The sequence below is a fragment of the Nannobrachium achirus genome (genome assembly GCF_963921795.1).
Source record: "Nannobrachium achirus genome assembly, chromosome: 13".
In the NCBI taxonomy this organism is placed as follows: domain Eukaryota; kingdom Metazoa; phylum Chordata; class Actinopteri; order Myctophiformes; family Myctophidae; genus Nannobrachium; species Nannobrachium achirus.
Window position 1 is genome coordinate 47,636,815 of NC_137833.1, and position 13,130 is coordinate 47,649,944.

At 44.2% G+C, this 13,130-nt stretch overlaps 1 protein-coding gene across 1 annotated transcript in view; it reads right to left on the reverse strand.

The window, feature by feature from the left end:
- The window catches only part of cnnm1 (cyclin and CBS domain divalent metal cation transport mediator 1), a gene marked incomplete at both ends in the record, with an annotated part of 57,372 nt that extends 44,343 nt beyond the window's left edge, over positions 1 to 13,029 (reverse strand). Inside the window, 5 exons of the mRNA XM_080740807.1 lie at positions 6,316 to 6,442; positions 7,478 to 7,732; positions 9,012 to 9,381; positions 11,353 to 11,655; positions 12,584 to 13,029. Coding sequence (XP_080596933.1) covers positions 6,316 to 6,442; positions 7,478 to 7,732; positions 9,012 to 9,381; positions 11,353 to 11,655; positions 12,584 to 13,029 — 1,501 coding nt within the window. The remainder of the gene's footprint in view (positions 1 to 6,315; positions 6,443 to 7,477; positions 7,733 to 9,011; positions 9,382 to 11,352; positions 11,656 to 12,583) is intronic.
- Positions 13,030 to 13,130: the final 101 nt, after the last annotated feature.

Genomic DNA, 13,130 nt, shown 5'->3' on the forward strand with positions numbered 1-13,130 from the left:
CAACGCAAAGCGACGCGTTGTGTGCTTATAGATCTGTTGTTTTCACTAGCTTGAGTCCCGGGCAAAATGTCTAATCTCTCTTTTGGGTCTCGACCTGAAAGGTTCGGGAACCACTGCACTAGAGGGCAGTGCTGCATGTTGAATGTATACAAAGATGGTTGACACACGTCGTACACTAAAATATGTTTCTGAAAACATTTGCAGTGAGAAATATTGATTGGAGTGACAGAAACTGGATTCAGCACTGCGTTTGTTGAAACTAGAGGACTTCTGACATGTAGCTGAGTGTACAGCTCTCTCTGACTGACTGACTGACTGACTTCTGTGTGAGTTCTGACACCTGATCTTGAGTTGACTAGAAGTTCGCGGCCCTTCGGGCCGCTCACATCTAGAGATCGCGACTGTGTGGGGGCCCAGTCTGGCCCTGCAACGCCTACTGTGTGATGCCCCAGTCCAGCCCTGCACCTGCCAGTCCGGCCCTGCACCACCTACAGTGTGGGGGCCCAGTCCGGCCGTGCAACGCCTACTGTGTGGCCCATTCCGGCCCTGCAACGCCTATTGTGTGGGGGCCCAGCCCTGCAATGCCTACTGTGTGCGGGCCCAGTCTGACCGGTTCGAAGAGGAGCGGTGAATCTGAGCAGCTATACCCTGTGTGTGTACTGTACTGCACTGTACCTTACTGTACCATAATGTACTGTACCGTACCGTACCGTACCGTACCTTACTGTACTTTACCTTACTGTACCTTACTGTACTGTACCTTACTGTACTTAACTGTAACTTACTGTACCTTACTGTGCTGTACTGTAATGTACCTTACTGTACTGTACTGTACTGTACTGTACCTTACAGTACTTTACCTTACTGTACCTTACTGTACCTTACTGTGCTGTACTGTACTTTACTGTACTGTACCTTACTATACTGTATTGTACCTTACTGTACTGTACTGCACTTTACTGTACTATACTGTACCTTGCTGTACTCTACTGTACCTTACTGTACTGTACCTTACTGTACTGTACACTACTGTACCTTACTGTACTGTACCTTACTGTACTTAACTGTACTCTACTGTACTTTACTGTACTGTACTTTACTGTACACTACTGTACCTTACTGTACTGTACCTTACTGTACTGTACCTTACTGTACTCTACTGTACTTTACTGTACTGTACTTAACTGTACTCTACTGTACTTTACTGTACACTACTATACCTTAGTGTACTGTACCTTACTGTATTGTACTCTACTGTACCTTACTGTACTGTACTCTACTGTACCTGACTGTACCTTACTGTATTGTACTTTACTGTACTCTACTGTACCTTACTGTACTGTACTCTACTGTACCTGACTGTACCTTACTATACTGTACTTTAATGTACTCTACTGTACCTTACTGTAACCTTACTGTACTATACCTTACTGTACCTTACTGCACTGTAATTTACTGTACTCTACTGTACCTAACTGTGTACTGTACCTTACTGTACTGTACTTTACTGTTCTCTACTGTACCTTACTGTACTGTGCCTTAATGTACTTTACTGTACTCGACTGTACCTTACTGTACTTTATTGTACTTTAATGTACTCTACTGTACCTTACTGTACTGTACTTTACTGTACTCTACTGTACCTTACTGTACTTTACTGTCCCTTACTGTACTGTACATATTCTGTGTACTAGATCTATGTTTTTTATTCTGTGTTCTTTATCTATGAATTCTATATGTTCTAGAATCTAGATCTATGTTTTTGATTCTGTGTTCTATATCTATGAATTCTATGTGTTCTAGATATATGTTTTTTTTACTGTACTTTACTGTACCTTACTGTACTGTACATATTCTGTGTTCTAGATCTGTTTTAGATTCTGTGTTCTATATCTATGAATTCTATATGTTCTAGATCTATGTTTTTGATTCTATAGTGTTCTATGTGTTCTAGATCTATGTTTTTGATTCTGTGTTCTATATCTATGAATTCTATGTCTTTTAGATCTATGTTTTTGATTCTATAGTGTTCTATGTGTTCTAGATCTATGTTTTTGATTCTGTGTTCTATATCTATGAATTATAGGTGTTCTAAATCTATGTTTTTGATTCTGTGTTCTATATCTATGAATTTTATGTGTTCTAGATCTATGTTTTTGATTCTATAGTGTTCTAGATCTCTCTCTCTCTCTCTCTCTCTCTCTCTCTCTCTCTCTCTCTCTCTCTCTCTCTACATCTGACCCCCCCTTCCCTCTTGAAACCCGATACTTTTGTGATGATAATGACACTTCACTCTACAGAGGATTGCGCAATAGGTATTGCGAAATAAGCATACATTACAAACACAAACTGTACGGTAAATATGCATTTTGAAAAGATGACACTAAGTGGATTACGTTCAGCATAGCATGCAGTATATATTTCTGTAATAATAGTGACTTCCAACACGACCGGATGTTGGGAATAGCCGAACAAAATCAGTCTTTGGCCGTTGTGAGTTGGTGTGGCTAAGATGTCTTCACTTTGTGGACCGCAGTGGCCTCCCGTCGCAGTGAATGTTCGTCAGCTTGATCTGGAGGTAACGGGGGGTGCAAGGCCAAAAAACGTTTGGGAACCGCTGCTCTAGGTCAGTTCTCAACCTTTTCAGGCCACAACCCCCAAAATATTCATATTTGAACCGGGGACCACCCACCCTGCACAAGCACTTGGAATTGTAAGAGTTGGCATTACATTTAGTTTGACTCGATCTATTCCATTGTGAAAATAGCAGATCTACATGGAGTACATACTCACAACCCCTCGCAACGCGAGGCGTTGTGAGCATGTAGATTTGCTATTTTCACAATTTCTGCCTCTAATATTTGACAATTTGACCAATGTTTGACCTGAGGTAATAAAAAGTTCTTCAAAGTCCTTAAATTGACACTTTAAATTGACACTTTAGAAATGTGCAGATACCATAATTATATACACTTATACTGTATGTTGGTGAGAAAACAATGTTGCACATTAAGTTAATCATCTGGGGAGTGGGGACCCCCCAAAATAATTTGGTAAGCATTTAAGTGGGTAAGCATGTCGTCTGATTTGGAAGGCCATGGTGGATGGAATAGTTTATCGCCCGTTTCCAGATTGCATATTGATATGCCTGTCTTCTTTTACTTTCCTGAACCGATTGTCTGATAGAGGTCACAATCATTCAAAAGATTATAATGCACTCGTCATAAGCTTGTCCACCCTGCTCTCTTTGACTGTGTTTCCATCAAACTTTTCAGTTTGCCTCCCAGTTTGTCGACGGTGCATGCAATGGGAGAGCGGATCCTGGGTGGGGACATAGAGGAAGTGTAAAATAAATTATTTAATTGAAACTATATATTTAAATAGGAGCTGACTCCGACTTCATTCACACGTACCCACCCCCACCCCTCACCACCATGTATCCTGCTCAATGGTGTGATCGTGCGGTTAGTTGCGGCTTCAGTGTGAGTGGCTGGAGACTGAGGCTGTGTGACAGATGCGGGTGTACATAATGAAGAATGAAAGGTTTCAAAATGTAACCAGACCGTCTTTACCACCTCAAGCGAATTAACTTAAACCCCTGCCTGACTCATATTAATTACTCGTCTGTTCCTCGGAACCTCCGCATCACCAACAACTGCCAAGGAAATTCACAGGCAACACATAATCAATCATTTGTCAACTATGCTGTGAACTAGCTTCACGAGTGGGGTTCGATGAAAATGAACGGATGTAAACCAAAGAAAGGAGCTCCAGCACCTTAAGCGCAATAGAGTAACGAAGTTTGACGTCATTTACACATCCTATGTGGTTCACGTTTGTTTCCCCCCCATTCTGAATTCCCATAGACTTTTTTCATATCACGTCATATAAGAACTGTGTTCCAAACATAGACAAATGATCTCAGGGGTTTGACTCATATGGATATAAAGAATCAACTGATGGTGAGAAAACGCTAATGTTACTGTCGCTGAATTAGTTACATTTTCAATGAAATGTCGGCTTGATACGGCGAATGTGTCCAAAATAACAGATGTATAAGTTGTCAACACGCCATGACGTAGTGCGTTAATAGCTTGTAAGTCTGTTTTTTGGAGTGGCGCATGCTGCGCATCGCACATCTATAGGATCTAGGAAGCAAAGAAAGACACTGCAGATTGATTCGGTCATAGCTCGGTCAATTATGAAGCGATTTCTAAAGTTAAAACGACAATGACTAATTGTGTCCCTATTAAATCTGTAAATATTTAAACGTTGGCTATTTGAAAATAGCCGATCTACAAGCTCGCCAGCTGATATGTGCCATTTTCCGACCTTGATTCTAAAAGCTCTGAGCTTTGATTGGCTTTATATAAAACCATATTGATCGGTATAACTATCATCTTCACTTACTGATTATAGAGAAACCGGAACAACTCCTTATTACAGTGAGGATGAATGGACTCGCTGTTGAGAAGTGACACGTTTTTGCCCGATTGTGAATAGATGCTAACATTCAATAAGGTCCTTTATATTCATGCACATAAAGATGTTTTACAAACACCCTCTCTCTTGGGCGCCTGCTAGCCTGGCGGTCCAGGTGCATACCACATAGGCTCTGATGCCTGACAACGTGTTGCGGGTTCGAGTCCTGATCCCGACGACCTTTGCTGCATGTCACTCCCATCTCTCTCCCCATTTCCTGTCAGTCTACTGTCCTATCAATAAAGGCATAAAAGCTGAAAAACAAATCTTATAAAAAAACAGCGTCTCTCTCTATTATTGCATTTCTGGTCCACGTCAAACTGATAAGAAGCTAGATGCGTGCGCAGGTCGGCACCAAATAATATCGATTCAAAACAGTTGTCCTTCAAACCCCACCTCCTAGCTGATATACAGCTTGTATATCAGCTACTCTCGACGCGCAATACAGTTGCGCAAGGAAGTACAGTATATATGTCTCGATATGGGTGCACCCATGGGTGCATCTCACTAGCCAACACACAAGAGGTTGAATGAACTGAATGAAACCAGCGCTCCCCAAAACAACAGGTTTGGGGATTTGTTGGGAATTTATTACATGAAACGGCCATCTGTGCATTTAGTCTCAATGTTTGCAAACAAGAAACTGGTCTATGCAGGGATCTGTGTGTGTGTAGACGTTTCTCAACGTCAGGTCTGGGGACCACCAGGGGTCCAAATGGACCCTTTTGGGTCGGTAACTCAGATTGAAATAAAAAACTGAGGGTTTACGGCATAGATCGGGGTCCCAAGAGATACTTTCCTTAATCAAATGGGGGTCTGTGGCCTTACAGTACATGCATATCAAACAGGGGGTCCTTGACATTAAAAAGGTTAGAATCGCTGATGTAACAGGCATTGACACTAAGGGTTGCCCACCTGCCCCCGGCAGGTAAATAAAACTTTCGGGCAGGTGGAGTTTGCTTTCAGGTTGCCCGACCAGGCAAGTAGAAAATGACCTGTACTTGCCCGACGGACAAGTGCCTCTGAGACCTTAGTGTCAACCCCTGTGTAGGCTGTACGTAGCAATGTCCTTGTTAACGCAGTGAACACTTGTGATTTAAAGGCTCTTTGAACCGACAACTCTGACATGTTGAGCAAGCTCATATATCACACACTTGCATGCATCAGGGTTGACTCACCAATTACTAATGTTCAAATTGTTAGCTACTCGACAGTCAGCCAATGTAATGTGTTAGTATTACTTTCTCTCTCTCTCCCTCTGTCTGTATAGGCTATATATAGCCTACTACTGTACTACTGTGTGTGTGTGTGTGTGTGTGTGTGTGTGTGTGTGTGTGTGTGTGTGTGTGTGTGTGTGTGTGTGTGTGTGTGTGTGTGTGTGTGTGTGTGTGTGTGTGTGTGTGTGTGTGTGTGTGTGTGTGTGTGTCTGTGTGTGTGTGCGTACAATACACGCTGTATACACACATGTGACAGTATCCTATACTGTTATAGTAAGGATCCAATTTCAAAATATTTTGAAAAAATGTTACACACATATAGGCTATTATGGGGGGCATTGTGGGGGTCTCTGACAGATGCTTTCTACATTGCAGTATTGACTACCTGCAAGCAACTTGAATGCTATCTGCAATGCATTCTGCAACTAAGTTGCAACAACATTGACATTCATGAAACGGAACAGAACAGTCCTACCAGATTGTATCAAATGGTGATGAACTCTACAATATTGCACCTCTATGGACAGCTTGGGTTCCTGTTTGTCTCAAGACCAGGTAAAACATTCGACATTTTCCACCACTGGACCACGCAATGCGATATGAACGGTCGGGTTACCTCTCTTGAACTCCTCCAGCATCACGTCCAGCTTGGTGTCGTTGAACACGCAGTGCATGGGCCGCTTGTAGAACTGCGTGACGGCCTTGAGCGGCGTGCAGTCGTCGGGGTCCACGAACGCCAGGTCCTTTATATGAATTGAGTACAAAAGGACCCCAATTTAAACAAGCCATTGAGCTTTCTTGTGGTTTAAATTAGGGGTCTACAACGTTTTCAGGCCAAGGACCCCTTAGTTGAGAAAGAGATGAAGCAGGGACCCCCACAACCTCTTCGGGGATTCCATATAATTTCATATGGAACAGCAAAATCATCATTGTATTTTGGATTCATGTCAATTTGAACCGTCAATACTTAACTTGACCTTTCAATCTGTACTTAGTCTGCTCTTTTTCCCCACTACGCCAAACGTCTTTGCCGAACATAGCCGATCAGCGCGAGGCGTTGTGAGCTTGTAGATCGGCATTTTTTTGGCTAAAGTTCTCAGGATATGGACGCTAGGGTTGGTTAATAAAAAAAAGGAGAAAAAAATGTCTATCACACAAAGATTTGGAGGACTGCCTGTAGTAACTCTGAGGACCCCCCAGGGGTCCTGGACCCCCTGTTGAAGACCCTTGGTTTAAATCCTTTTAGTTGACCTTGTATCTGAACTGTATTGTCCTGAATCTTTCCTATACGCAAACTTCTCATAAAGTATTCAATCAATCAATCAAACCTTGTGTAAGTGATGTGCACACACACACACTTTACAAGAGCTAGCATAGCAGACATGAGCCACCCAAATTTTAAAGGTAAAGTAGGTAAGGGTTCTTTTACATACCTAGGAGCCACACAGTGGAACAATCTAGACACGAATGTTAAATTGACATCAAATGTAAGGGTTTTTAAGCAGACGATAAAAGCAGGTCTTTTAGAAAGGGTACACCTATAGTCTAAGAAAGACAACGGAGTATGGGTTTATGTTTTTATGTTTGTATTGTTAGTTTGTAATGTATATGTATGTATGTACTGAAATTTTGTTTTGTTATTAACTTATTAACTGTTATTTGTATGAGGACCTCAGCGGAAATAAGTCTCACGACTTTTCTGCGTAATCCTCGATTTGCTGTATTGCTGTATTGTATTTACGCTTTTCAAATAAAATAAAATAAAATAAAATCAAAACCTTGACGAAGAGGATGTCCACGATGTTGGAGCGGTCGTTGGCGTCGCACACGGGGATGCGCGTGAAGCCGCTCTGCATGACGTCCGACATGGTGCCGAAGTCCAGCACGGCGTCCGAGGACACCATGTAGCAGTCGGAGAGCGGCGTCAGCACGTCCTCCACCGTCTTGGTGCGGAGCTCCAGCGCGCCCTGGATGATGTTGAGCTCCTCCTTGACCAGGTCGTGGTAGGGGTCGGTAACGCGCAGCATGGCCACCTGAGTAAGAGGATTTTATAAGATATTTGACCAATCTGCGAAGTATATCGTTACCAAGAAATTTCTTCACCAATGTGTTTCTAAAGGTGTTCTAACTCATTCTGGGCGATGCCCGTAGAAACCGTAGATTTCCCGCTGTACCGCGGTGCCATGCCCGTCGAACCCGGAAGTTTAATTAGCTTTAATCATTATGAAAGGATTAAAAGTATTATCGCAGATTTTCGCTGATTCTGGCTCTTTAGGCCCGCCCCCCTAACTGTATCCGGTCATTTCCGGTCTGGACCGGATCTAGCTTTTCCGTATCCGGTCTGAGCCTGGGCCATAGTCTCCAACTCCGTTGGTTTACAGTGTAACAAAAGAGAAAGCTACTCTGCGATGGAACACTCGTTTTTCAATCGGATTTTTGCGTTTGGAAACTTTGATCCAGTCTCTACACGCCTGGATTATGATCCCCGCACATATCGTGCGTTTTGTGCGCGAACGTGTCCACTTGTTACCATAGCGCACAGTTGGCTTTTTTCAATGTTTTTTCATGTAAACACTGGCGGATAAGCAGGGATACAGCGTGGCAACGGATATGTCTATTTCAATGGGGGTTTTTTTATTCGAAAGCTTGTCACCGAGTCTACAGTCTACTAGATGAGTCGCGCACAGATTGTGCACGATGCGTGCGCGTGCCCACGTTAAAAGGTAAGGACAATTTGGCAGCTGCTTACTAGAGCTATGTTTAAAATGGCAGCAAAATTGTTAATAATATGTACTAAAAGGTTGAAATTCAACTCCCGGGGGAAACCTCATAAAAAAAACTGATTTGTGTCCCATTAATTTACTATACAGGAGAAAAAAAAAAGAAATATATATATATATATATATATATATATATGCTTTAAGTAGCATTCCTTGGGCTAAAAACGGACCCACAAAACGATGGTTTCGTGATGAATCATCACTTTTCACCATTTTGTAGGGGCCATTTGTAGCCCACAGAATGTTTTTTGTGCAAAACAAATGCTTGCAATGGATTCAGCATCATGAAAAACCCCTAGTTTGACCCCTCACATGCTACTTAAAGCATATATATATATATATATATATATATATTTTCCTGTATAGTTAAGATAATGGGACACAAACACAAATCATTTTTTATGAGGTTTCCCCCGGGAGTTGAATTTCAACGTTTTAGTACATATTATTACACACCTTTAGAAACACTTTGGCGAAGAAATGTCTTGTTAACGATTTACTTTGCAGATTTTCTTATGTTCCCCTTACTAACCAGCTTCTCGCGGGTGTAGAAGCTGCTGATCTCCTGGCGCAGCGCCACGTCCAGCACCTTGGACACCGGGTAGGCGACGGGGAAGAACAGCAGCATCAGCAGGCGCGTGGCGCACAGCGTCCTGGAGGCGATGGCCAGGCTGTGCCGCGACGCCACCGAGTGCGGCAGGATCTCGCCGATGAAGAAGATGCCGAAGGTGCACAGCAGGGCCGTGGAGAGCGGGGAGGCCATGCCCAGGATCTGGCACGTCCACACCACGAAGCAGGTGTTGGTGAGCACGTTGCCCAGCACCACCGTGCACAGGATGTAGTTGCCGTGCTTGCGCACGGGCTGGATCTTCCGCGCGTGCCTCTGCTCCTGCTCCGTGCCGCTGTTGATTGAATTTATTGATTGAATACTTAATTAGAGGTTTGCCTATATAGGAATAGTACAGGACAGTACGGTTCAGATACAAGCGCTATTAAAAGGATTAAAGACAAGAAAGCGCATTGGGGTCCTTGTGTACTCAGTTAATGAAAACATTAAATGACAGACAAATAAACACAGTATAGGACTACTATGCAGAAGAGAAAAAACATCATATTACACAATCAGAGAAACAGATAATAATTGATATTTACAGTAAAGGGGTCAGGGGGAGGTAAGGATAGGCTTTGTTTATTTGGAACAGTAGCTAAGCTCCAACATTTGGCGTTGTCCACTCAAAAGCTGATGGAAAAAACTTAAAAACTCTCCAGAGCTTAAGTAAACTGAAGCGTGGCCTACATCTGGCCTAGCTATATGGCCTACATCGTGGCACAAACAGCTCAAAGTTTGTTCTATGCCCAGAGTACCATTTTGCCAAGCTGCGCAGGAGGCGCTGTGATTGTCTAAACTAGCCTTGCTCAGCTAGACTCTATTTGCCATTGCTAACACAAGGCAGCAGATAGGGTCTATGGCTCCACTCTGTCATTTTTTATGCCATTATGCAATTGTAGGGCGGGTGTATCACCTTTTCTGTTTCCTGTGTTTGTATCGTTCCAATTTGTTCTTTCTGCATGGGGATACTCTGATTGGTTTTAGGGGAGGGTGTATCACCTTTGCTGTTTCCACTGTGTTTGCATCGTTCCAATTTGTGTTTCTTGGGCTACTCTGATGGGTGGTAGGTCTAACCAATAGAGTCCATTTTAATAGTTTTTGCAACCGCCACCCGGAATATTTTTTTGAATGGAGAGGCTAGAAATAAACAGCAGAGGATTGTGAAGAGAGCAGCTAAAATTATCGACACAGAATTGCCACAACTCCAAACAATCTATACCACACGCTGCAAGAAAAAGACTCAGAACATCATGAAAGATAGCAGCCATCCCGTCCATTACCTGTTCTCACTCCTCCTATCCAAAAAAACGTTACCAGAGCATCAAATCGCACACCACTCGTTTCAGTAATAGTTTTTTTGCCCAGGCAGTCAGGTTGCTCAACGAAGGGATGAAAGTGAAACGTAGGTGAACATGGGCACTGTACGCATTTTTAAACTGTACACTGTTACACTGTATGATATTGTCGTTGTTGGGACTTGTCTTGTGTGGCCTGCATGGTATGTGGGTCCACACTGACTGTTGGTAACTGTGACCATCCATGTCTTTGTGTAATAAGACTGAGAGTGCTCCTGGCACAAGCATTTCATTGTATCTGTACCTGTATGGATATGTGTGACAATAAAACTGAACCTGAACCTGAACCGCTCACTTCACACTAGGTGTGATTTATTTATGTATTTATTTTTGAGCGGTGGTAAACCGCTCTTATAAGTGGCTGTGCGTGTGTCTGTAGCCACTTTTCCTCAGCGTTTTGCCCTAGCAATGTGTTTTCCTCAGCGTTTTGCCATAGCAATATGTGTGTGTGCGTAGCCATATTACATCATATTACATCACCAATTATCTGCAGCCACTATCTGTAGCCACTTTTCCTCAGCGTTTTGCCATAGCAATGTGTTTTCCACAGCGTTTTGCCATAGCAATATGTGTGTGTGCGTAGCCATATTACATCACCAATTACATCCTAGACCTATCTGTAGCCACTTTTCCTCAGCGCTTTGCCATAGCAATGTGTTTTCCTCAGCGTTTTGCCATAGCAATATGTGTGTGTGCGTAGCCATATTACATCATATTACATCACCAATTATCTGTAGCCACTATCTGTAGCCACTTTTCCTCAGCGTTTTGCCATAGCAATGTGTTTTCCTCAGCGTTTTGCCATAGCAATGTGCGTGTGTGTAGCCTGTATTACATCACCAATTACCAATTGAAGACGTTATGCAAGCACGACCACCGCTCACTTCACATTGGGTGTGATTTTTTACCTGTTCTGGAGCACGCTCAGCTCCACGGGGTCCAGGGCCAGCATGCTGATGTTGAGGCCGCTGCACAGCGCCGACAGCGCCAGCAGCAGCGCCGACACCCCGGCCTGGAGCCAGGCGTCGGCCTGCGGGGGTCTCTCCACCACGGCCAGCCAGAAGTCCCTGGTGCTGAAGTGCTCCCACTGCGCCCCGTCGAACGCGCACATGGAGTAGTACTTGACCGCCTCGCCGCGCCGCAGGTCCTTGGCGAGCAGCTCCACCAGCACAGAGTTGGGACTTGACGACGTGGCGGCGTCGGCCGTGGACCTGGAGCAGTGGTGGAAAGCAACTACTACATTTACTTAAAGGGGTACTGTCACCTAAAGGGGTACTGTCACTTTAAAAAGTCATCTTAATATTAATATATAATAATATTAATATTTTTATGATGTCATTGTGGGAATGCGCAATTATAAGCCAATCAAATTAATTGACTGTACTTTGACTACTTACTGTCCTGGTCAGCTGTTGTTGGGGGGCAAGGGGCAGATTCCACTGTGACATGAGTTTCAGACTATTTAAGACCGTTTTCAGAGAGACCATGTGACCTACTGTATCATACTATTATAATTTCTGGGCGTTTCAGCGAGCCTTTAAGTAGCATTTAAGCTTTTTCTTTTTTTTAAGATTTGTTTTTGGGCTTTTATGCCTTTATTGATAGGACAGTAGACTGACACGAAATGGGGGGAGAGATGGGGAGTGACTAATGGCAAAGGTGGCAATGCATAAGTGGTATGCGCCTGGACCAGTAGGCCAGCAGGCGCCCCCCCTACTACTTAATTTTCAGGTACTTGTACTTCCAATTTCCAGTAGGCCTACTTTTACTTCTGCTTCACATATTGTACTTTTACTCCACTACATTTATTTGACAACTTTAGTTACTAGTTACTTTGTGGATTTAGATTTGTATTAGCCTACTAAACATACAATAGCCACTTCAGCCTTATGTTTTGACCATTTAAAAATGCACTGTGAGCTTGTAGATCTGCTATTTTTAAGATTTTTAGGCTATACATTTTATAGCCTACATTTGAAAACTTGTGAAACAGGACATTCTGCACAATGAGTAGGCTACTTTTGCATCCCTGGCTGACTTTTTACGTAGTCGTATTTCTGCATTGCAGTATTGATACTTTTATTCAAGTAGGCTACAACATTTGAGTAGCCTACTTTCCCCACCACCACTGGCACTGACCTGAAGGAGCCGAGGAGCTCTATGTCCGAGCTCCGGGCGCTCTCCTCCGCGCAGGGGTTGCTGCGTCCCGCCGGTCGGGGCGGACTCTCGCCATCCTTGCGGTCCCCTCCCGGTTCCTCGATGAACGCGATCCACGGCGCGGCGTCCGGTCTGTCACCCCGCTGCGGCTCCGTCCCGTTGCTCCCCCCGCTGCCGTCGCGATGAGGCGCGGAGGAGGAGGAGTAGTAAACCCGCAGCACGAAGCGCGTGCCCTCGGTCGCTCGCACCATCCCGTCCTGCACGGACAGCTGCCCGTTCTCGGTGTCCTCCGGCCGGACGCCGAGCAGCGCTCCGGCCGGGACGGAGAGCAGGGAGAGGAGGAGGAGGATGATGATGGCGAGGTGGTGGTGGTGGCTGCTGCTGCTGCAACGGCGGAGGCGGAGGGGATCCGCAGCATCCGCAGCCATCATCCTGAATGAGCACCCTTGAAGGACACGGGCGCGGAGCTGCGTGGTCACATGGTCTGCAGTCTCTCAGCTGAGATATATCGACGGAACAGCTGGGCATG